The following is a 23,440-nucleotide window of genomic DNA, read 5'->3' as shown; positions in this document are numbered from 1 at the left end:
TTTCCGAGTGCTGCTGTTTGCCAGCATCCATTGTTTGTACAGGACTGCACAGTTGACTTTGGAGATTGTGTATTGGACGGTTTACATCAGCTGTTTCTTGATAGAAGGTCTACTTTTCTATTTTATTTTCCGTCCTACAGTAAATCTGAAGTGAAATATTTGACAGAAGTTTTGTCCTGTGTTGTGCAAATACACATTTATTATAATAATCGTAATAAAAGAACACCTGTTTCTTCACAGTTTTAAGGAATAACATATTTCCGACACTCCTGTGCTTGTATCTCTAGGAGGTTTGAGGAATCTATTTGGGGACCTCCTGTCTGTGTTCTGCTTCCTGTTCGATGGTTCCTCTCTGCTATTGAATGTTATATGAAGACACGTTGCTTGAACATTTGTATACGTGGTGTTACATAGTGTTTACAATGGTGTGTGAACAAGGGATGGACCTTTATGGGCTGAATGGTCCCAAGTTTTTCTTGTGTTCTTATTCTTATCAATGTTACTTTTGTGACCAACATACCAATGTCAAGTATTAAGTTTATCCATTATTGGGAGGAATGGGTTAATACACAACACTGTGCTGTGAGAGATTCACAATAACACAAGATGCAAGAAATGTTTCACCATTCTCTGACCTAAAGGTTCTGTTGGATTGCCATAGAAACTAAGTAACACATGCCAAGAGAGGAAGTAAGAGGTCATGGAAAACAATCTGCTGTATTTAAATGAGAAACAGGCCAAGTAAGTCAAATTTAAGGAGAAAAAAACACAAGTAATACTGCCCTATAGCAGGCTAATGTTTCAGTGTACAGGCCTCAACATGTCTGTCCTGGGTCAACAGTGTGTCATGATATTCCATAGCTGGACCCCATAGCATCAACTGCTGACCCCTTAACCAGAAAGACCACCACAGGTCATTGCAATTCAGTGAAGCTCAGGCTACTTGCCAGGCTATTCTCTTTATAAGTTGTGGTCTCCTGGTGGGACATAAATTCACAGCAGTGGATCACTGTATAGGTCAATGCATTGATGAATAAATAATGTTTGTGTATTGTGTCGAGAAACTGAGCTGGATGACATAATAAAATGGGTGGAGTTGACATAATGGAAACTGTGGCTGTTACCCAACCCCCCTCACATAAACTGCCTGTTCAAATGTGAAAAGCATGCATGGATTTTTATTTTTCACATCCAGTAAACAAATACCTTGTTCTGTTCCCTGTCATCAGATTAAAAAAAAAAAAAAAAAAAACACAGATGTGGCAGACCAACATTTGTTTAGCAAAGTGTGGTACAGACAACTGGCTAATTGAGAGCAGCTTCACCAGCCTTGTGCCTGGCCCGTTTTGTCTTGATATGGAAACCTGCCTATAGAACCCCTTCCTGCTTCACAAAGTGCTGTGCTTAGGAGACAGTGCTGTGTAAACTTGATAACCGTTGAACATGCTGGTTTGATTTACTCTTTCCTATGGTTAACAATCCCCATTGTGTAGCTCTGCAGTACGTCTTTCCCAGGTGTAAGAGGCCCAGCCACCCTGTTTTAGTCTGAGAAAACCTTTCACAATACCAGCCGTTCTCCGAGTTGTCACAGCCAGCACAGGGCTCTGGTAAATGCTTAAAGACGCAGAGTCCCATTTGCTGTGTTGATTTTTTTTTTTTTGGTGAAAATGGAAACTCCTAGGTTTATTTTTTCCTTGTGACTTATAATCCGTGTAACACAATAAGGCTCCTGTTTGAAATCTGGAGCTATAACTATAAGCTTTAACCTTGACTCGCAGAAGTTAGAAATACCCCTATGCTTTAGGACAGTAGATACATCTGCTTTTAGTACATGAACAAATCAGGAGCGAGAACAGCTTTCTGTGAAGCTCATATGATGCAAGTCATGTGGCTCATGAATGCAGCTCTGTTCACAACAGAATATCTATTGTGCTTCTAAAATAAAGTCTGATAGTGCACCAAAACTGCCTTGCAGTGTTTATTTAATTGTCGTCTTACCGCCTTCTCTCCTGGGTCGAAAAAGCCAACATGAAGCCGCTCGTAAATTTATAATGTTTTTGGATTCTGTTAATAAACTGTGGTGTGATACTGAGCCGTTGGGTTATGCTTTAATAACACATATTGCAGGAGATTTTGAATCTCCAATAGTTATCCTGAGTAGGGTGTTAAAAGGCTTGTTTATATGGGATGCTTATTGACGTTGAAAATAAAGAAAACCGTTAATGTTAACGAATGCTCTTATTTGCTGTCAATTTTTTCTTTTCGAACCGCAACAGAATGTAGTCCTGTGCTTGTAAAAGTCATTTCTCCAGGATTAACCTAAGCTAAGGATTAAATGGCTTCTTACGTTGTATTGCAGCAGGGCAGCTGTGTAATTGATGCCAATGTTTGACTGCACGATAAAGAGCTTGTGTGCTCATTTAGCAAGCGACTTGAAAGGCAATTGTTTTTGAGAGAACTCTTAACTGGCTGGATGGACAGTCTTTACTTGGTAAACGTGGTTCACGTGGTATTCTGGAATATTGCCCTGCAGTTTATTGGATTAGATCAGGGGGGTCCTATCACAGCCCTGGAGGGCCGGTCAGCCCCGGGTTTAACAGGTACAATTATATAATTAACCACTGCAGGGTCTGAATGGAAGTTTATTTTGTTCAGTTAAACCATTTAGAACAGGGTTGGAATAAAGACCAGGATTGGAAGGGCCAACTTTGGCCACCCCTGGTTTAGATTTAGTATGAAAGAAGAGATATATGTGTTTTAAAAATGATATAGATAGATAGATAGATAGATAGATAGATAGAATGTATAATTTCAAGCCTGTAACCATGACACTTGTGCGCAGACTATTTCTGCTGAAAGCATATTAAACTTCCAGCTTAAAGAGGGCTTCAGAGACCAATCCTGGCATTGAGCTAAAGAGCTGGGAGTTCTACAATGGTCTCCCTGGTAGCTTGTTTTAAAGGTTTGGTCTTGTCACAGCATTTGTTGTGGACAGCATTTGTTCTATTGCTGACGTCAGTGTTAGAGACAGAAAACAGCTGCAGAGCAGCTGTGTTGTGACAGTGATCCAAAAGCCTTCACCACAGCTGTCTGCCGTTTTGCGAGCAGGTCAGACTTGCAGGGCTGGCTGCCAGAGCGCTTCTGGATATCGATGCCAGTCTGATTAGATAGAGAGAGCAGATGAGCCTGAGAACAAGATGGCATGATAAATAAATAAATAGGGCAAGGGATACCAACATAAGCAAAACATATTGTGAGTGTCTGTGTAACAAAAAGTTGACATACTGTTAATACTTTACATCCACGCCCATCACTGTAAATACAAAATGATAGCATCAGTAACATGACAAATTTATACATATAAGGATTTGTTTGAAATGCATACGAACCCACAGGCAGGCAGGTACCCAGATTCACTTTTAATACTGTGTTCTGAAGAATGTCCTAAACAGGATTCATCACTGTTTTACAGTCAGTCTGGGAATCATTTAAAGGAGCTGCTTCCACTATGAGTGTGTTGCTCTGGAGTTCAGACAGATATTTATTTTAGTTTTGATTTAAGAGTCTTAAATCTTTTTACTAGTTAAGTGACATAAAATATCTCTAACTTCAAACAAATCATAAATTGTGATATTTAAATCCGATATTTAAAGTTTTTAAAAAGTAACAAGATACTTGAATCATATGCAGTCATTTTTTTAAAAGTTTAAGGTAAATCTAGGTTTAAATTAAATAATTGCAAAATACTTTGCACTTGTTAGCTCAAGTGGCACTGGCAAATTGTTATAAGAGAATGCAGCTGCATTCAAACAGGATAATTACACCTCTCAGAAGAAATGTAGTTAGATTTAGCATCCCTGAGCTGAAAATTAGGTTTGGATTACATGAAGTACTGAAAAGAATGATTTCTCATGCAAAACCTTAATTGTGATTTTTAAACAAGTAGAAATCTCCCTCCTTCTGATCAGTTGCCTGTTCGATTTTGATATTTGTAAATCAATCTCTCTTCAGTCCAGCTCCCTATTAAGAATTTGTTTTCAGTCCCTTTTGGTATTTTCATTTATTTCAGTATATCATTTATATACAGTATTATTGTTATTATTATTAATTTAATTAATTTATTTGGAAGGCGCCTTTATTCAACTTACTTAGGAAATCAACCCTGTTTATGGAAAGCCTTTGTACAAGATTAAAATTATTGAACGTATCTTGACTTTCTCTATGCTGTTTTATTCACATTGATAAAAAAAGGAGATTCATTTTCAGCAAAAGCAATTTTGTCAAATATTTAGCCCCTAAAAATGCTCCCCGTCAGATGTATGTTTGCTGGCCATAACTTGGTTATCCAACTGCAGTTTATATTATTATTATATTATTATTATTTATTTATTTATTTATTTGTTTGTTTGTTTGTTTTTTGTTTATTTATTTGACAGGCGCCTTTATCCAAGACGACTTACAAGGCTGTATAGGGTAACAGTGCAAGCTTAATATTTAAGCAATTTACAGTAAGTACAATAGTACAACTAAAATATAATGTGAACTAGGAAGCAACAAGATAGGATTACAACAAGTTATATCTACAATGGCAAAAGCAGTGCAACGATAGTGCGTTTAGGTGAGGGTCCGGAACATGTGCAGTCTAAACGGGGGTCTTGAGGAGGCGGTGGAAGGCGGTGAGAGACGGAGCAGTCCTCAAGATCTCCGGTAGCTGGTTCCGCTACAGCGGCGTTAGGGAAGAGAAAGAGCAGGCACAGGAGGATGGAGAGTGGAGGGAAGGCATGACCAGTCGGCCAGTAGAGGAGGAGCGAAGGGGGTGTAGGGAGACCCGAGAGATTGGAGGTAGGAGGAGGCAGTGTGGTGAAGAGAGTGGTTGGTAAGAACAAGGGTTTTGAATTGAATGCGAGTAGATGGGTAGTTAGTGGAGGGTGGTAGCAGAGGGGAAGCATGAGTGTGTGAGGTTGGGAGAATACTAGACAAGCAGCAGAATTTTTGAATGAGCTAAAGGGGGTGGATAGCCAAAACAAGGACACCAGCAAGGAGAGAGTTACAGTAGTGCAATCTGGAGAGCACAAGAGCTTGGACCAGGAGTTGAGTGGAATAAGTAGTGAGAAAAGGACGGATTCGATAGCTGTTGCTAAGAATGAAGCGGCAAGAGGTCTACATCCAAGCAAAAAGATCCAAAAACATTTACTCATAAAAAGAAACAAACTATAGAATAGTATTTCATATTTGGGCTCTTTCCAAATGCAAAGTTATATTAAATATTCTGTACATGTGATCTATATTCATATGCATCAATGTATAACATGTCATATACTCTAAACAAGCTATTCACTTGTTGATTACCAGATACCCATTACAGAAGCATGGCTTCATGGCATAAGTTTATGAAGCGTGGCATACTGAACAGTGACAAGATTAAGGTAACGGAATGTACAAACGAGAGGAGGCCCATCAGTGCCACTCCAGTTCCTAATAGCTGATGTTAAAGGCTTGCTTTTGATTTAGGCAGAGTTTAGGACACTAGAAAACGAAAGGTTAAAAACACAGCTGTTGCTGAAATGGAAGCGAGCGTGCTTGGCCAGCTCTCCTAGGGAGTTCCCTGCATGTCATTTTCCTTGATTCTCTTCCTGCCAAGTTTCCTGCAGAAGAGGAAGCCCCGAGACACACAATCGTTTTGGCAGTTCATCTCGCCCGCTCCTCTCATGCAACAGCATTGTCGTGGGTGGGGAAGCAGGGAAAGCTGCTAGATTTCAGAGGCTGCCAATTCAGGCAAGAACAAAAATCAATGTTTATTTTGAACACCCCATTAATAATTTACACTCCCCTCTTTCATACGGAGCTGTGCAGTGCTGCAGTTCATAAATTAGTGTCTAGCTTGTAGGGGGAAAGATCATGGAATAGCATAGTGATACAAAAATAAATCGATGTTTGTGTTTGTAAAATAGAGTAATATTAAAGCATATCTGGAAATCGGCATGATCATTATCTGATGATGCTGTACTTGTATTCTTGTGTAGCATTTTTTCATAAACTGGGTCCAATATCAGACGATACCACGGAGTATGGATACAATATCAATACTTCATTTTTCTTTTTTTACTTTCTTTATTCTCATTCAGTCATTGACCTGAATATGTATTTACTTGAAAGACCTGTTTTTTTAAGAATAATCTGCTGTTTTATTTAGCGTACATTTACAGATGCCTGCATATTTTGTTTTGTAATTATTTAGGAGTGCTCTGTTTATTTTATAACAGCTGGCATGAATAGTCACTGTAACCTTGTCATATGCTAATTCTTCACACTTTTGTGATGAGATTTGACACACACACACACACACACACACACACACACACACGCTCACATGCAAGCATACACAAGCTGTAAACTGAAAGGCGCTATTATTGCTGTTGGCTTGGCGCCCTGCTATACCTGTTAGAAAAGCTTGTAAATTAATTGCTGTTTTTTTTCCTTGGCATAAAAAAAAGACAGTGCACACGAGGCATCTGCTCCCCTTGAAATGTAGCGAGTCTTTTTGATGATTCACGTGTTTTAGGAATTAAAATTCAGAGGAGCCCAAATTGATTTACAGGCTGCTTTTTTGTTTTTTTTTTACCTTTTTTGGCAGCTCGGGTGCAATTGTCCAATCACATGAAAGAACAGGCTCTCCTCTTCAGCATCTTCAAGTGCATCTTCTCAGAAGACTGAACCATTTACACGATGCAAGTTATAGTTTGCTCTGTTCTTCTGTGGTTTTATTGTTGTTGTTACCAGGTAACTAAATAACAATTCTGGCGGTCCACAAAAGCATCTTAAAAGACAGCTTCAATTGGTTCTTTGTTGTTATGTAACTGATACTGTTATTGCAAAAAAAGGGCCCTTTTCAATTGCAACAGCTTTGACAAGACAAATGGTATCATTTCAATAATAACAGTAATCCCAGCAGTGTAAACCTAATGCTTTCAAATCCAGTGTTTTACCTCTTACTGTATTTGCACTGCTTTATACAGTATAAGAGCCTCTTTTATAACGGAACGTGCTTTTCCAGGTGAGTGATGCTCTAGTGACACCCATTGATTGTGGGGGTGATGGGCCCCAAGAAAAAGCTCAGGGTGGGCGGTACAGCTAATTGATTTGTTAGTGCAGTGGCAACTTTGAACCCTGTTCCTGCCAGACATCAGAATTTAGGCAAGGCTGTGCTAAACAGTAGCTGGATGGGAGACCTCTAATAAGGACTTAACACAACAGGGATGGAAATAAGACTCCTGTTGCAAAGCACGCTACAGGCTTAATTAGCAACAGTGTACAGGTAACAAGGTCAGATGTGTCTTATTAAACTCACAGTAAAACCAGGAATGGATCAAACTGTGACCGAAATGTAGTAATTGTGATTTTTATTTTGTATTCTCAAGGATGTTACAGGGGCAAGGGAACCTGGGTTCTCTGCACACCTCTGTGCTGCAAACATAAATACATCTTTTTTACATAATGCTTCTCCAAATTATAAGTCCCATATTTATGTGAAGCAACAAAGCAACAGAAAAATTGGAATACTCTGCCTTGTTAAAGATCGTATGTGTATCGTACACCCTGCTGCAAATCTGTGGAGGGCAAATTAAAAACGATGGCTCTCTGAAAGTGAGTTTTGACTTCCAGCTTGCTAGAGTTGCCTCTCTGGGGTGAGGGTGGGTGGTTGTATGTGTGCATGCAGAAAGGTTTGTGCTACAGAGGTGTTAAGAGAGAATAAATGTGAAAGCACAACTGCTTCGACTCTGCCTCTCCCATTTATCACTGAGGTACAATGGTACGGAGGGTTCCTGTACCGGACATGTGGCAGTATGGGGAAATCCGTGTGAAAGGAGGTGTGATGGAATCTGCTTAGCTTACTTTATCAGCATGAGATCTCTGTCATAGTCGACAGATCTGAATGTATTATTCTAGCCCTTCAGATGAACCTTTGTAGATAAATAAGTAAATTCATGTGATGAAGGGTTATGTTAACCTGATCCCACTTTAAGTGCTATTTTGTTCATCAAGCAAACACTGAGCACGGGTGTTGGTTTTCCATTATAGATAAGGGTGTTGATAGTGCGTATCAGTTTTTTTTTTTATGTTGGTTGCTAAGATATGCTTTTGTTGAAAGCTTGTCCTATGTATTTCAGATATTTTTTTCAGGCAGAGGGAGTTGTTTTGTATTCTTTATTCTTATTATCACTTACTCCTTTAAATATGTTTATTTGATGAAAAGGGTATTAGTCAGTGAAAGCACAGGGCCAGTGAAAATGTGCAGAGATGTCTTTCAGCAGTATTTGAAAAAAAACCACGTTGTCTAGGCAGCATGTTTGTGCGTTAATACCACATTCTACCGCAGGGATCTGCCCCATAAGAATAAAGAAATATGGACTTAAAATAGTTAAATCCTATTTTTGAGCCAGCATTTGAGGTTAAGCCATGCTGTTATTTGTTTGACTTGTTGGCAGCCTGTTGGTTGAAGAAATAACTGTGGTGTTAACCTCTAGCATCTCTGTAAATATACCACTGGATCATGAGGGTAATAACACTGCAGCAGCAGCAACAGCAGTGAACTCTGTGGGATGACAACCTGTGAGTATAAAGGAATGAAACAGCTGGGTATGTAACTGTATCTTAAAACATTTTAAGTTCTGCATGAAACACAAGTAACTGTGTGCAGTCTTAGAGTTAGCATCCTGTTAACCAAACGCCTATTATCTGCCCTTAACCAAAAAGTAGTCTGCAAGATTCTGTCTTGACCCTCTTGGCTTGAACTGACTTGCAACAAGGAGATGCAGCTTTTATATATTAGAGTACACATGGCAGGTGTTTCTCATTTCTGAGTTGAAACTGACATGGAAGAGGGAAGGGGTAAGGTGGTAGAATAACAGTAACAGGACACAGTCATTGTGTGTAAATGACTAGTTTGAATAGCGGTTTCACTTGACTCCTGGACATTCCAAACCTGTATTGTCTGAACGCTAAGCCCTGTTTGTGTCTCTGACGGTGCTGTGTGTGGAAAATGGTAATGCTTGATTAACTGCTGAAAAGGGAGAATGCCACATCTTGGCTAAACATCAGTTCAAGGGAAACACCTGCGCAAAGCTGTATGCAAGAGTCAAATGGTGATAAGTTATCCTTCCCTTGCTCTCTCGACTCATTCCTGTGAAACAGGCTGGACAGCTGTATAGCCACACACAGTGGAATTGATTGGTTTGGACATTCTGCTTTAAACAATTGTCTTGTGAGCAGAGGTTATACAGAAAATGAGCCATTAGGTGTTTAGTAGTATGTGTGTTTGGTACAATTTTCTATTGTTTATGCTTAAAAGATAATTTGCATACGAACTATTCCAGTAAAAATGTGTTCTGAACAGACTGGTTGGCAAGTACACAATTTGTTCTGATTTTCCATCCAATGAACTATCCTGCCTATGGCACACTGATAGTCTATCTGTGAGCAGTGATCAAGTATTTGTTTTAGAATTTCAATAATCAAGTTTGTATATTACATAATGGGCTGAGCTTTGTAGTATTCTCTACACTGGTAATGCCTGCAGTGTTGTCTGTGAGTGCTTGCTGTGCCACAGGGGCAGAGCTGACTGTATGGTGGATGTCAGAAAAATATAAAAACAGTATTGTTTTAACAAGGCTGGCTGGCAGAGCAGCAGGGTGGCCTCCATTGACCTGGTGCTTTAACTTAATGAGCTGACATTAAATCATGTAACCCAGGAGCTAACAGTAGAGATTCAGAGAAGAAAATGTTTCCATCACCCTGTGGATTTCTCAGTAATCTGTTAGGTTAGACAGTTGACACAACCTAATATTGCATGATATTCGAGCGGGAGTATGATGGAGGAAAATGTTAATAAATCATAACGCATTTTATATTAGCAGTTCAGCTGCGTTCTGATTTTATGGAGATACATTTTAATGTATTTTGGTGTTTTCTTTATGCCCAATACTGTATGTAGATTTTAATAAACTAACTGTGGCCAACAAGAAATATACCTTTTATAGGGGCCAACTGCCATCTTGCTATATCGTTGTGTCCACTAAAAATGATGTTTTAATATTTGAGGCCCACGCTTTTCTTTCTTCACAGATGTGAATATGGAACATAACCCCTCAGACCATCCGCGAGCCAGCACGATATTCCTCAGCAAGTCACAGACTGATGGTAAGTATTAACTGTGCAGTGTTACCAGTCACTGTGCTGGATCTGGCTGAAACATGGTGTGAGGAGTTCGTTCATAGAGAATAAAAAAGGGACACCAAATTGCAAGGCTCCATCAGCCATCATTTCCAAGGCAGAAGACCACTTAGTTTGACCAGTGACCAGGCTCATTTTGAAGCTCATTCCAAAACGCTCTTGTGTAATGCTTGACATTGTAAAATTCATCTTGTCTCTGTAGGGGAAGGTATTGTGGAAGTGGTACCTCTACTCATGTTTTTTATTTTTTATTTTGAGTCCTTGATGTTTGATAACTAAGAGACTTTAGTGTAGGTGCATGTATATATTTTTTTGTGTATACAAAAGGACATTTCAGACAAAAGCCCTTCTTCAGCTGTCTAGAAAGAAAAGTAAACATGGTGCATGTTTTAAACCTTTTGTGAACCTGCAAAAAAAAAAACTTTTCGTTCTTGTACATCTGCAGTTTTACCTCCTTTCAAATGATATATGCCTTACTGACATGTAATATTGATGTTACCTCCTTTTTTAAGACAACTTAAAATGTTCACAGATATCTAAATGTTTAAAAAGCAGTGCGGGACGGGGGTATACATGCTGTAGTGACCTCTCCCTGATAGCTGTCTGAATTGAGTAGTATAAAGTCAAGGGGCTCTCTTGACGGATACTTTGATACTCAGTAACTACCCCTGTATTGTGTAGGGGATTCTGACATCCCAGAATTCCTTACAACATATCTGTGGCACATCCTGAGGGGAAAGCACAGTTAAATAGGGTTATGGGAAAATGGTCTGCAATATTTTTGATTCATTACAACATAAGTAACCAAAGAAGTACACCACCTTAAACCACAGAAATTCAGAGACAGCAATGTGCTAAACAAGCTATTTGTGACACTGCTTTATAACAAAACAACACAAGGAGATTTTATCTGACATTTGCTCAGATTATGAATAATCCCTTACTCGGTTATTATCATAGACAAGTATTTCTGAAGAGTTTTTTGCTGATATTAAAAAGCAAATGTACTGGATCATTGTTCTTGGTTAGCATACTGAAAGGAAGGGGACTACACTGATAGTTTATTATGGGTGTGTCTGTACGTGCAAGTACAGTACTGTAGGTCCTTACTGGGCTTGTATTTTTAATGGAAAATTACTTCTTACAAAAACAAACATCATTTTTTACTTATTTTTTACATTATTGTTGACGAGACCATCTTCACATTTATTCAGCTCAATAACCATTCTAAAAGCTGTCAAAACCAAGATAATATATTGACACCCCAAAGATTTGTGAAATAGACCCACATATGTAAATGATGCCAGTAGTGAATACAGTTCTACAATATGCACTAATTGTTCATTGCAATGCATTACGAATGAATACTTAAGTTTCTATGTGCTTTTGGAATTCATGACACTTAACATACTAAGTACCATTGTCCTCAACTGAGGAGAGGCTACTTTGTAATTTCTGGAGCTTTTTAACTGGCATTTACATGTTAGCTATATTGTTATGATAGCTTATTCTACTTTTGTTAACTGTAACAGTTAAGTCTAAATGTAATGTATAAAATGTAATAACTCCAGCTTGTGTTCTGATTTTTTTCAAATACATTTTTTTGTTGGTACTTAATGGGTTAAAAAGTGTTACCGACTTCCTGTACTTGGCAAGCTATTTGTAGACATTCTGTAGATGTTGAAAACGTTTCGGGTCTCGGGGTCTTTACTTGAAATGCCCACATTGTTTTTATCTTTCAGTTGCTGTGCCCTACAAAAAAGGTAAGAGTTTGTCCTGAAACAAATGAATGTTTTCTTTTTGTTTTTTTGGAGGCTGAGAGAGTCCAGGACATCTAAATGCTTATTCGCTTTGGAAAGGAAATCGATCTGCTTCTGTGTACTTTTTTTCTGTTTGTTTTAGCTGATTGTTTAAAATAACATTTGAGAAACAAAAGGAGTCTTGTTCGCTTGTGACCTGTGCTGTGTTTAGTAGCTGCAAAATGTCATTGTGTGCTCGGTGTAAGTTTCCTATGTGCTATTTGTGCCATTTGTAGCTAAGTTTTATTATGCCGTCTAAATTGGGAATTGTGAAGATACTAATGAAGGTAAACATTTTGAATGTTGAATATTCTGCAACTTTACACACATTTATACAATATATGTTGTTTAAGACCTACAAATTCAGTCACGCAGGCACACATACACAACATAAGACACTGGCTGGCACCTAATTGGGTGTTTTTAGCTCAAAGAGGCCTGGTAAACAGTGTTCCAGTACTTCATATTTATGGTTCTTTAAACGAGTTTGTGACCCCATTTAGCAGTACTTATTTACTGCACATCAATAATGGTCAATAATGGACTGTGTAATGCACCTTAATGGAATATACCATGTATAGTAATTAAGCTTGCTCGTAGGGGAGCGCCTATGGATTTGCAAACCCACACCGGTGCCATCGCCACCAGTTTAAATCTCATGAACAATGAGAATTTTTTAATTTTTTTTTTTTTTTTTTTTTTTTTAGTTATATAGATGGCAGTCTGGAGCGTGAATGGGGGGGGAAAGGCATGCTGGATGATTTAGTTTTTAATGATAAAAACCAAAAAATAAATCCTGCTAATAATACAGAATGAGATGGTTGGTCAGGATGGATAGTTGGTGTTTTCAGGGAAAGGTGAAAATACAGGACTGTTTATTGGCCACTGTTAACATTGGGATTAACTTGCACCTCGAAACACCTTCTCACTACCCTGCTGCTGACCCATGCACAGGTTCATGCTCTCTCTTGAGCTGTGTGTGATCTTTCTGCGCCCTAGTGCTGAGAGCAGAGATGTGCCAATCTAGTTTGTCTTTACACATTTTTTCATTTTTTAATTACTGCAGGTTGTAATTTATCTTCAGCACGACTGAAAGCGAAGCCTTTTTCATTTTTTTTTTTTTTTTTTTTTAAGCTTCAACTGTGCCTTCTTTTTGTTTACCTTGATCTGTAGTAGGTATTACATTGGATCATGGAATTTATGAGCATTGTAATTAGTTATTGATGATTGTGCCATGTCCTAGGCTAAAAAAAAAAACTAAAAAAAAAGAAAAAAAAAAAAAAAGGTGCGCTGTCCTCACCGCAGGGGACGTTACAGGTTTGGTTTCCAAAAAGGTTTCTTGTTGCTGACGAGGTTCGCTTGAGAAGAACCATGAAACTTTTTGTTTTTCCTTGTTGCTAATTTGTAATTTTGAGCAGCCGTACTGACTAGATCAAGCTAATTCAATGGTCCTGTCAAATCTCTGACAGGTGAAGTTAAATTATTATTATTAATAATAATAATAATAATAATAATATGTATTTCTTAGACTTACAATTGTTACAAAATATCACATTATAAAATATTACATTACAGAATATTACATTACAGATAAGAGCAGGTATAAGGTACAGTAAAATCAGTAGAAAATAAAAGCAAATTCAAATAAAAGCAAAATAGAGTACAGTAAATAATCACCTTTAAAGAGCAAGTTTGAGTAAGAGCAGTTCACTTATATAAAAATATTTGCTCATACGAGTAAAGTCCGATAAGCGGATGAGAACGATTTCAAATAAGAGCAATCACAAAAAATGTGAGTACAGATGCCTATAAGAGTAAAATCAAATACAATAAGGAAGTAGTTCTAATTAAGAGCAGTAGTAGAATCTGGCAAGGTATGGAGCAGTTCAGTGTACTGGAACAATTGGGTGCCATATAGTCCAGTATAGTCGAATTGTGAGGTTTACAGATCCTGCCTGTTGTGTCTTGAGGAGGTGCCAGAAGGTGGTCAGGGACAGAGCGGTCCTGATGTCCATGGGTAGGTTGTTCCATCACAGAGGGGCAAGGGGGGAGAAGGAGTAGGCTCTGGAAGCAGGGGAGCAGAGGAGGGTACAGCTGAACTTCTGGTGGAGGAAGAGCGGAGAGGGGGTGTAGGGAGAAAAGTCTGGAGATAGGAGGGAGCAGAAAGGTCGAGACAGCGATAGGCGAGTACAAGAGTTTTGAATTGGATGCAAGCTGTGGGAGGGAGAGGAGTAACGGTGAAGCATGGGAGAAACGTGGAAGGGAAAAGACAAGGCAGGCAGCAGAGTTGTTAGAGCTGGAGGGGATGGATAGCAGAGGCAGGGAGGCCAGCCAGGAGGGAGTTGCAGTCGTCGAGGCGAGACACTACCAGGGCCTGAACTATGAGCTGCGTGGAGTATTCGCTGAGGAAGGGGAGAATTCTCTGTATGTTGCTGAGGAAAAAGTGACAGGAGCATGCCGGAGTAGAGATGTGCTGAGAGTAGGAGAGGGAGGGCTCGAGGATAACACAAAGGTTCTTGATGGATGAGGAAGGAGAGAGGGTGGTGGATTCAAGAGGAATAGAGATGAAGAGGTCAGCATGTCAATCTGATAAACGTTGTATTATTGCAGTTGGCTCAGAACAAATACACCCTCTCGGCTGTTAACCAAGATTTACCACTGGTCAAGATATTTTAAAACAAATGTTTTTGCTTTTGCCAGCGATTGGCTGTTTTCTTTGCCAGTGTGGTGCATTATGTACAGGGGAATAGTTGACTATTTCTGTGACCTCCCTAATTTTTTTTCTACCTTTCTACAGTGAGAGAAAAACGGAAGAGCCTTTACATAAATCATGTAAGTAAACAATTTTAACTTTTCCACAATTTAACTTCCATGGAAGTGAAAGCTTCCTTTACATTGCAGAATAGCCAGAATAGGAGTGTTGAAACCAACATAGGCTTGCACTTCTGTTCCATCAAAGTAAGGCAATGAGAAATTAAGTTTGCTTTAGAAATTCCCGCCTGCATCAAATAGAAATCCTGATTTTGCTTTCAAAATGCATTTATGTGGGAGCGTGTGTGATCGTTGTATAAATAATATAAAATAAATAGTTTATTTTTTCATTAATTTCCTGTATCCCAAATTGTAAAATTATTTTGTATTGTTAAATGTGCTTTTTTTAAAATGTTCAAAAATATATATTTTTAATACACTCACGTAACATTACTTTCTGTCAGTTTTGAGTTGCTGAATTTCTGTAATTGTGTTGTATTTAAACCTCTGTGTGAAAAGACCACAAGGCTGTAAAGACAGCTTTAGTATCATTTCAGTGGTTGTAATACATGACAGTAACAGTGTCTCGCTAGCAGGGTGGGTTTAAGGAGTAGTTCTCCAATGCTTTCCTGCTGTCCGTTGGTACATTATGTTCTGCTCTTCAGCTGAAAGGAACCTGCTGTTCTGAGCTGTCATTCTGCCTCTACCTTCTCATGTGGTTTCATAGTTTCCTGTCACCGGTGAGGAATGTAGAAATGTAGTGGGGACATATTGCAGAACTTGGAGCAAAGAGCTTCAACCTGCATTTTCTTCAGTTTATTTACAGTCTCTTTAACTTTAAGATGTTTGCAAAACAGTGGTGTGGTTCTTATTGTAATACACACATCATTTCATTTTTATTACTCTGTAAAAGTTGTCCACTATAGACATGTATAATGTAGGCTATCTTTGTTAGTCACTTATATGAATGTGTGTGTGTGTGTGTGTGTGTGTGTGTGTGTAAAACTGATGCTGATCTGCTCTCCAATGCCTCTTAACTCCAAGTGTGGTGTATTGCAACTGAAATAAAAACTATTGGTGTTATGTTTTTGCAGCATCCACCAGGGCAAATAAGAAGAAAATACAGTTCCTGTTCCACTATTTTCTTAGATGACAGCACAGTCAGTCAACCAAACCTCAAATATACTATTAAATGGTGACTATAGATATCATATTACCTTTATAATGCATGCATTCTATTCTATTAGAATACATTTGTGTATTACATTTTAAGTATGAGCTTTAATTAGTGCTTCTTCGTTTTATAATGCCATTTCACTCGCAAACAGCCTTTTAATTTAAAATGGAACACACAAAGAGTGATCTCTTGGCAATATCGAATGTGCGCTGTATATTACACATGTTAATTTGAATATTGCCCTGATATTGAATATTTAAATTATTCAGCAAAAACAATGCTCTCTGATTTTGTCATACATTTCTTGGACATTAACAACTGTTTCTTTTACAGTGTAGCTCTTGCAATATATTACCACATCAAAAACAGGTATGTATCGCATCCTCAGGGTTATTAAACACAGATCTGATAACACATGCCCTGGAATTTTGCAAGTTGAACATAATCCGAGTGTTTTCTACACAATGTTGTGTTAACTTTGCTTGTTTACACACTTGGTACACGGTTATTTATTTATTTAATTAATTACTTATTTTTTGCTTGCAGAGATGCCAATGGAAGAATGCTATTAGACATTTTCAATGAGAAACTTCATCCGCTTTCGGTAAATTGAGAATTTTTACATTTTATAAAACTCTATTTGAGTGTATGTGTGTCCTGAGGTGTTTTATTATTTTTTTTGTCATTATCAAAGAGAATAGCCTCCTTCTTTGTACTGTCTTCCCTCCAGAAATCTGAACTGCCATCAGACTATGAGAAGCACGACCCGGAACAGAAGCAGATATACCGGTTTGTGCGAACTCTGTTCAGTGCTGCCCAGCTGACTGCAGAATGTGCCATTGTAACATTGGTGAGTACAGGCAGCATTGCCTTGCATTCATCATCACAATGACCTACGCAGTGTGCAGCCTGCAGCGTGATACCTCAGTATTGCTTCAGCTCCTGGTACACACCAGAAGAAGTGCCGGAAATAGTAAAAAGGAATTGAGGAACTGGAAATTCACTGTTTTTTATAATTAGCTCCAATGTATTAACTTCCACCTTCTTCAGATAGTGTGGTAGATGTCTTGGTTTCAATACCATGCTATCCTCAGAAGTTCAGAAGCTGAAATGATGTAGATAACTATTAAATTATTCAGTTCATCTACTTAATTATTTCTAGTGATTCGAGTATCCTGTTGGATCCTGATTCTCATACTCTGTGTGTATGTATGTGTGTGTGTGTGTGTGTATATGTGTATATAATATATATATATATATATAGGTGCCTATAGAAAGTCTACGCCCCCTTGGAACTTTTTTCACATTTTGTTGTGTCAGTGCCTCAGAGTTTCATGCATTTAAATGAGGATTTTTTCCACTTATCTACACACCATACTCCACACTGTTAAGGTGAAAAAAGTTTTTATTGAGAAAAAAAATTATATATTAAAAATACAAAATTGAAAGATCATAATTGGATAAGTCTCCACCCCCCTGAGTTAATACTTGGTGGAAGCACCTTTGGCAGCAATTACAGCTGTCAGTCTGTTGGGATAGATCTCTATCAAATTTGCACACCTAGATTTGGAAATATTTGACCATTCTTCTTTACAAAAACTGTTCAGACTTTGTCAGGTTCCTTGGGGAGCATTGATTGGCAGCAATCTTCAAGTCATGCCACAAATTTTTGATTGGATTTAGGTCGGGGCTCTGACTGGGCCATTCAAGGACATTTACCTTTTTGTTCCTTAGCCACTCCAGTGTAGCTTTGGCTTTGTGCTTTGGGTCATTGTCATGCTGAAAGGTGAACTTCTGTCCCAGTTTCACCTTTCTTGCAGAGGGCAGCAGGTTTTCCTCAAGGACTTTTCTGTATTTTGCTTCATTTTAATTTTCCCTTCTGTCCTGACAAGTTCAGATGAGAAATGTCCCCATAACATGATGCTGCCATCACAATGCTTCACAGTATGGATGGTGTTCTTTGAATGATACGCTGTGTTGGGTTTGCGCCAAACATAACGCTTTGCATTTAGGCCAAAAAGTTGCATTTTAGTTTCGTCAGACCACAAAACTTTTTTTGCCACAGGGTTACAGAATCTACAGAGTTTTTTTTTTGTATACTTCAAATATAAAAAAGGCCAACAAGATGCTCGGATACATTGTGAAAAGTGTTGAATTTAAATCAAGGGAAGTAATATTAAAACTGTACAATGCATTAGTAAGACCTCATCTTGAATATTGTGTTCAGTTCTGGTCACCTCGCTATAAAAAAGATATTGCTGCTCTAGAAAGAGTGCAAAGAAGAGCGACCAGAATTATTCCGGGTTTAAAAGGCACATCATATGCAGACAGGCTAAAAGAATTGAATCAGTCTTGAACAAAGAAGACTACGTGGAGACCTAATTCGAGCATTCAAAATTCTAAAAGGTATTGACAATGTCGACCCAAGGGACTTTTTCAGCCTGAAAAAAGAAACAAGGACCAGGGGTCACAAATGGAGATTAGACAAAGGGGCATTCAGAACAGAAAATAGGAGGCACTTTTTTTACACAGAGAATCGTGAGGGTCTGGAATCAACTCCCCAGTAATGTTGTTGAAGCTGACACCCTGGAATTCTTCAAGAAGCTGTTTGTTGAGATTCTGGGATCAATAAGCTACTAACAACCAAACGAGCAAGATGGGCCGAATGGCCTCTTCTCGTTTGTAAACTTTCTTATGTTCTTAAATGGGATTCAAGATGGACTTTCTTGAGTAATGGCTTCCTTCTTACCACCCTACCATACAGGCCAGATTTGTGGAATGTTTGGGATATTGTTGTCACATGCACATTTTGACCAATCTTGGTCATAAAAGCCTGTAGGTCTTGCAAAGTTGCCACTGGCCTCTTGGTAGCCTCTCTGATCAGTCTCCTTCTTGCTCGGTCATTAAGTTTGGAAGGATGGCCTGATCTAGGTAGGGTCTTGGTGGTGCCATACACCTTCCACTTCTTTATAATCATCTTGACAGTGCTCTGAGGGATAGTCAAGGTCTTTGTTATTTTTTTATACCCATCCCTTGATCTGTGCCTTTCAACAACTTTGTCCCAGAGTTCTTTTGAAAGCACCTTGGTGCTCATGGTTGAGTCTTTGCTTTGAAATGCGCTACCCAGCAGAGGGAACTTAAAGGAACTGCTGAATTTATCCTGAAATCATGTGAATTACTACAATTTAACACAGGTGGATGCCACTTAACTTGGTGTGTGATTTTGAAGGCAATTGGTCACACCTGAGCTAATTTAGGATTGCTATTACAAGGGGGTGGACACTTATCCAACCAAGTTATTTCAGTTTTTATTCTTAATGAATTTTCCACAAATTTCTAGAATATTTTTTTCACTTGGAAGTTGTGGGGTAGGATGCGTAGATAAATGCTATAAAAAAAAAAGGTGAACTATTTTAATGCATTTTAATTCCAGGCTATAAGGCAACAAAAGGTGAAAATTTTGAAAGGGGTTGTAGACTTTCTATAGGCACTGTATGTTTGTGTATGTGTGTGTGTATATATATATATATATATATATATGTGTATATGTATATATATATATATATATATATATATATATATATATATATATATATATATATATATGTGTGTGTATATATATATGTGTGTGTGTGTGTGCCAGGTAGCTCCTTAAGCGTATGTATGTATGTATATATATGTGTGTGTGTGTGCCAGGTAGCTCCTTAAGCGTGCAATTAATATTTCCAAGGGTTTTGTCTGTTCTATTCCTGTTACAGGATTCATATAAACACACAACTTGGTTAGTCCCAGGAGTCTCGCTGTAAATGAGCGTTTCCATCGAGACTGTTACGATTACTTAGACATATTCCCAGGAACATTACCTTTGGGACACACAACCATGTTTCAGAAGACAAAGTTAATGGTTCATGTTTAGCCTGTCTGACTGGTACAGGAGTCCAAGCATGCAGAAGCTACCTGTTCACATCATGGATTTCTTATTCCACAGCACCTTGTTAGATTAACAGTAAAAACAGTGTAAGAATTGCATAGTGAGGATATTCATAACCATAGTGCTGTCCTGCTTGGCTGCATAAAAGAAAGACATTTTTAATTTCAGGAGAAAGTGCATTCTTATTTACAAATTTTGGTTTTAGGCCTGCTGTAACCCATGAGGGGTATCTTTGCAATGCTTTTTGAAAAGAATGACAAGTGAGCTTTTTCTAAACTGACATGAAGCCGACAGGTTTCCTGTACTGGAATTGTAGTGCCCCAGCCCATTGCCATGCTGAGGCGCTAAGGAGGCCACACTTTGGCTGATCCCTGGAGCCAGCATTCCACTTTAGCTGTCAACACCGGGCCAATAGGAAATCCACTTTACCTGGCAGAGGAAACGCGCTGCAGGCTCAACTCTTGCTCTAGTTTGTTCAGATGGTGCAGTGAAGCTACTTCGTGGTCGGCCCCTACCACTGCTGTCTCATTTTATCTCAGTTAAAGCTGAATCCAATATTAGCATGAATTAATAAACAGCTACTCTCACATAGTAATTAAACATAAGAAACTAGACATTGGTCAGTACTCTCCAGATGTGAAACTTTTAGTGCAAAAATTCAGGTGGCATCTGTCTGAGCTTGTGAAACACAGATAAGTGAATCTTAATTGTGTTTGTTTTAAACAAATGCTACGCGATGCCTGTCATTGCCCTGACAGTATCCTGGTCAGTTGAGTAATGCTTGAGTGCCTGGAACAAGCCACTTTATACAGAACCTTTGTGGAGTGTACCCCTAAGGGGACTGACAGATGCTATGAGTAACAGAATAGGGGTGAGGAGTGACTGATATGTGCCTATTCACTTCTGCTAATAATAGAGAAGCCTGATTTTATACTTGTTTTCTCCAGCCCCTCTCTGTGAGCCCTTTGTGTGGCTCCTGTCAGAAGCTTTGCAACTGTTAGGTACTGCACTTAGGCAATAAAAATGTGCATTATAAATATAATATGGGAGATACAGAAATTGAAGAAGAAATCTATGAAAAAGACCTAGGAGTCTGTTGCCCCAGAAATGTCTTCATCTAGACAATGTGGGGAACATATGAATTAAAAGCCAATGGGAGGTAATGTTAAAACTTTACAATGCAGTAAGACCTCATCTAGAATACTGTATTCAGTTTGGTCACCTCACTATAAAAAGGATATTGCTGCTCTAGAAAGAGTGCAAATAAGATCAAGCAGAATTATTCCGTGTTTTAAAAGGCATGTCATGCAGACAGGCTTAAAGTCTTGAACAAAGAAGACTACATAGCGATCTGATTCAAGCATTCAAAATTCTAAAAAGCTTGGACAATGTCGACCCAAGGGACTTTTGCGACCTGAAAAAAGAAGCAACGACCAGGGGTCACAAATGGAGATTAGATAAAGGGGCATTCAGAACAGAAAATAGGAGGTACTTTTTGCACAGAGAATTGTGAGGGTCTGGAACCAACTCCCCAGTAATGTTGTTGAAGCTGACACCCTGGGATCCTTCAAGAAGCTGCTTGATGAGATTCTGGGATCAAGAAGCTACTAACAACCAAACGAGCAAGATGGGCCGAATGGCCTCCTTTCATTTGTAAACTTTCTTATGTTCATTTCAAACTTGCATGTCTAATTCGGGTGTTTTGAATGATTAAATTGTCCTTGAATTAAACAATGGAGGAAAAAACTAAATAAACAGAGGACTTGTTTACTTAATAATTAAAGCTGTTTGGTACCGTCCTGAAAACGTAGTGAAACCGCATCACACAGCGAACAACAGAAGATACTGCCGTATTTAAATTCTGTTCAAGCAGTGCTGGTATTTCCACACAGCATCACTTTATTGAGACTTGTATTAACTCTGCTACAGTGAATACAGATACATTGCAAAGAAGACTATGACAGCTCTACCACTTACAAAAATACCACCTGCTCCATTCTGTGTTGGTGGACATCAATTATTTGGCATTATTTTTGAAAATCAAATAAGTGACACTTTGTAGCCTTGCAAGTGGTACTGGATTCACAAGAGAGCAGCAGCATCCAGGAACAACCTCTTGCACAGCTTGCATGCTTCACCTATTGCCCTTTAAATTCCCATCCATTCCTGCCACATTGTTTTCCATAACAGTTCCTTCTAGTTTTTCTGATAATTTTACTGCAGCTTTGGGTGAAAATGAACTCATTCTTTAAAGTTTGAGCGATAGGCTCATTAGTACTTGACTGAGTGCAGCTTAGTATAAAGGAGGCTGGCATGCTCACACTCTATATTAAGTACACGGAGACTTGATATGCTGTTTGGTGTTTGTTTGTTACTCAAATACACTGAAACAAATCTACAAATAATAATAATTTATTTTAAAGGATTTGGGTTGTTTCGGGATAAACAGTACATCAATCACATTTGACTAAACAAAAACACCGGTGTGACATAAAAAGAGGCATTTGCCTGCCTTCCATTGGCTAACTTTCCAGGACTGGTTTTCTCCCATGTCGCTAATATTCATTTGTTGTCATTGTCAGCCTTTTTTGACTTGGGCACACCTTTGTTATGTAAAATGGATTATGTTAACGCTACGTGTCCACTATCAGGAACTTGTTTCAAGTTATTTAGCTGCATTTTTTAATTCAGCTTACTTAGGGGTAGTTCAATATTGTCACAAATGTACAAAACACATCACGAGCATACAAGTGCCCATTGATATCAGAGTAACTTTGGCACAGAGGTGAAAATACAAGCCCAGTGATTTCAACTACCAATCTTGACAACAAGACCATACCATGTCATTATTATTTAATTCAAAACGACTGCAAAGCCTTGTTGGTGCTAACCAGCTCTTGTCACTTTTGTGCTTTGTTTGCCATGGCTAAGAAAACCTCTTAGTTTTATTCCAGCAGGTGTCGTAGTGGTTGTGTTTTACCAGTGTACTCACTCTGTAGTGTTTCACACTTGGCCCTGTTTGTCTGTCGGCTTCTTGCAGCTCTCCTCATTCACCAGTCTTGTGGGAACCCCCTCGTTGCCTCTCATGGACAGCACCAGCAGTGCCACTAGATTTTCTCCTCTGAGTTTCTGACCCCTTTCATTTGGAAATCGATGTAGTCCATTCTGAACAGGTGCTGATCTGGGCAGGATGGATTTTTATGTCATGACAAGGGATGAAAATTAGAACAAACCTGCATGTTTTAGACAGAAGTACAGTACGTTCAAGACCCCCGGGCAACAATATCTTTACTCATATTGAGCTTTCTTTATACACAAGGGTTACGTGACATGCTACACCATGCATAAATATGAAACACTCCATAGTGCTGCTTTTAGAAACACAAGAAGAAACACAAATTCAATGACAAATGTATTTTTCAGTGTCTTCAGTTTAACTGCAGGTTTCCTGGTCAGGTGAATTCAGGGTTTGTTCAAATTGAGAGGAGGTGTACTGGTACTGTCTCAAATTCAGATAATAACATTATTTCATAATATTTCATAATGGCGTCT

The 23,440-nt window shown here is 38.6% G+C and overlaps 1 protein-coding gene across 3 annotated transcripts in view; it reads left to right on the top strand.

Moving 5' to 3' along the window:
* The window catches only part of ccny (cyclin Y), a 60,259-nt gene that overhangs the window by 20,387 nt on the left and 16,432 nt on the right, over positions 1-23,440 (top strand). Inside the window, exons 1-8 of one of the 3 annotated variants that reach the window (XM_041246931.1) lie at positions 6,633-6,728; positions 10,123-10,197; positions 11,973-11,993; positions 14,827-14,861; positions 15,875-15,975; positions 16,291-16,326; positions 16,504-16,561; positions 16,688-16,807. In XM_041246931.1, the coding sequence (XP_041102865.1) occupies positions 10,131-10,197; positions 11,973-11,993; positions 14,827-14,861; positions 15,875-15,975; positions 16,291-16,326; positions 16,504-16,561; positions 16,688-16,807 (438 nt within the window). In that variant the 5' untranslated portion in view covers positions 6,633-6,728; positions 10,123-10,130. Of the gene's footprint in view, positions 1-6,632; positions 6,729-10,122; positions 10,198-11,972; positions 11,994-14,826; positions 14,862-15,874; positions 15,976-16,290; positions 16,327-16,503; positions 16,562-16,687; positions 16,808-23,440 lie in introns of those variants that run through there. The other 2 variants (XM_041246929.1, XM_041246930.1) reach the window with 2 other exon arrangements.

Source organism: Polyodon spathula, chromosome 4, assembly GCF_017654505.1.
Source record: "Polyodon spathula isolate WHYD16114869_AA chromosome 4, ASM1765450v1, whole genome shotgun sequence".
Lineage (NCBI taxonomy): Eukaryota > Metazoa > Chordata > Actinopteri > Acipenseriformes > Polyodontidae > Polyodon > Polyodon spathula.
The sequence above is the reverse complement of the archived record's forward strand: the minus strand, read 5'-3'. Positions and strand labels throughout refer to the sequence as shown.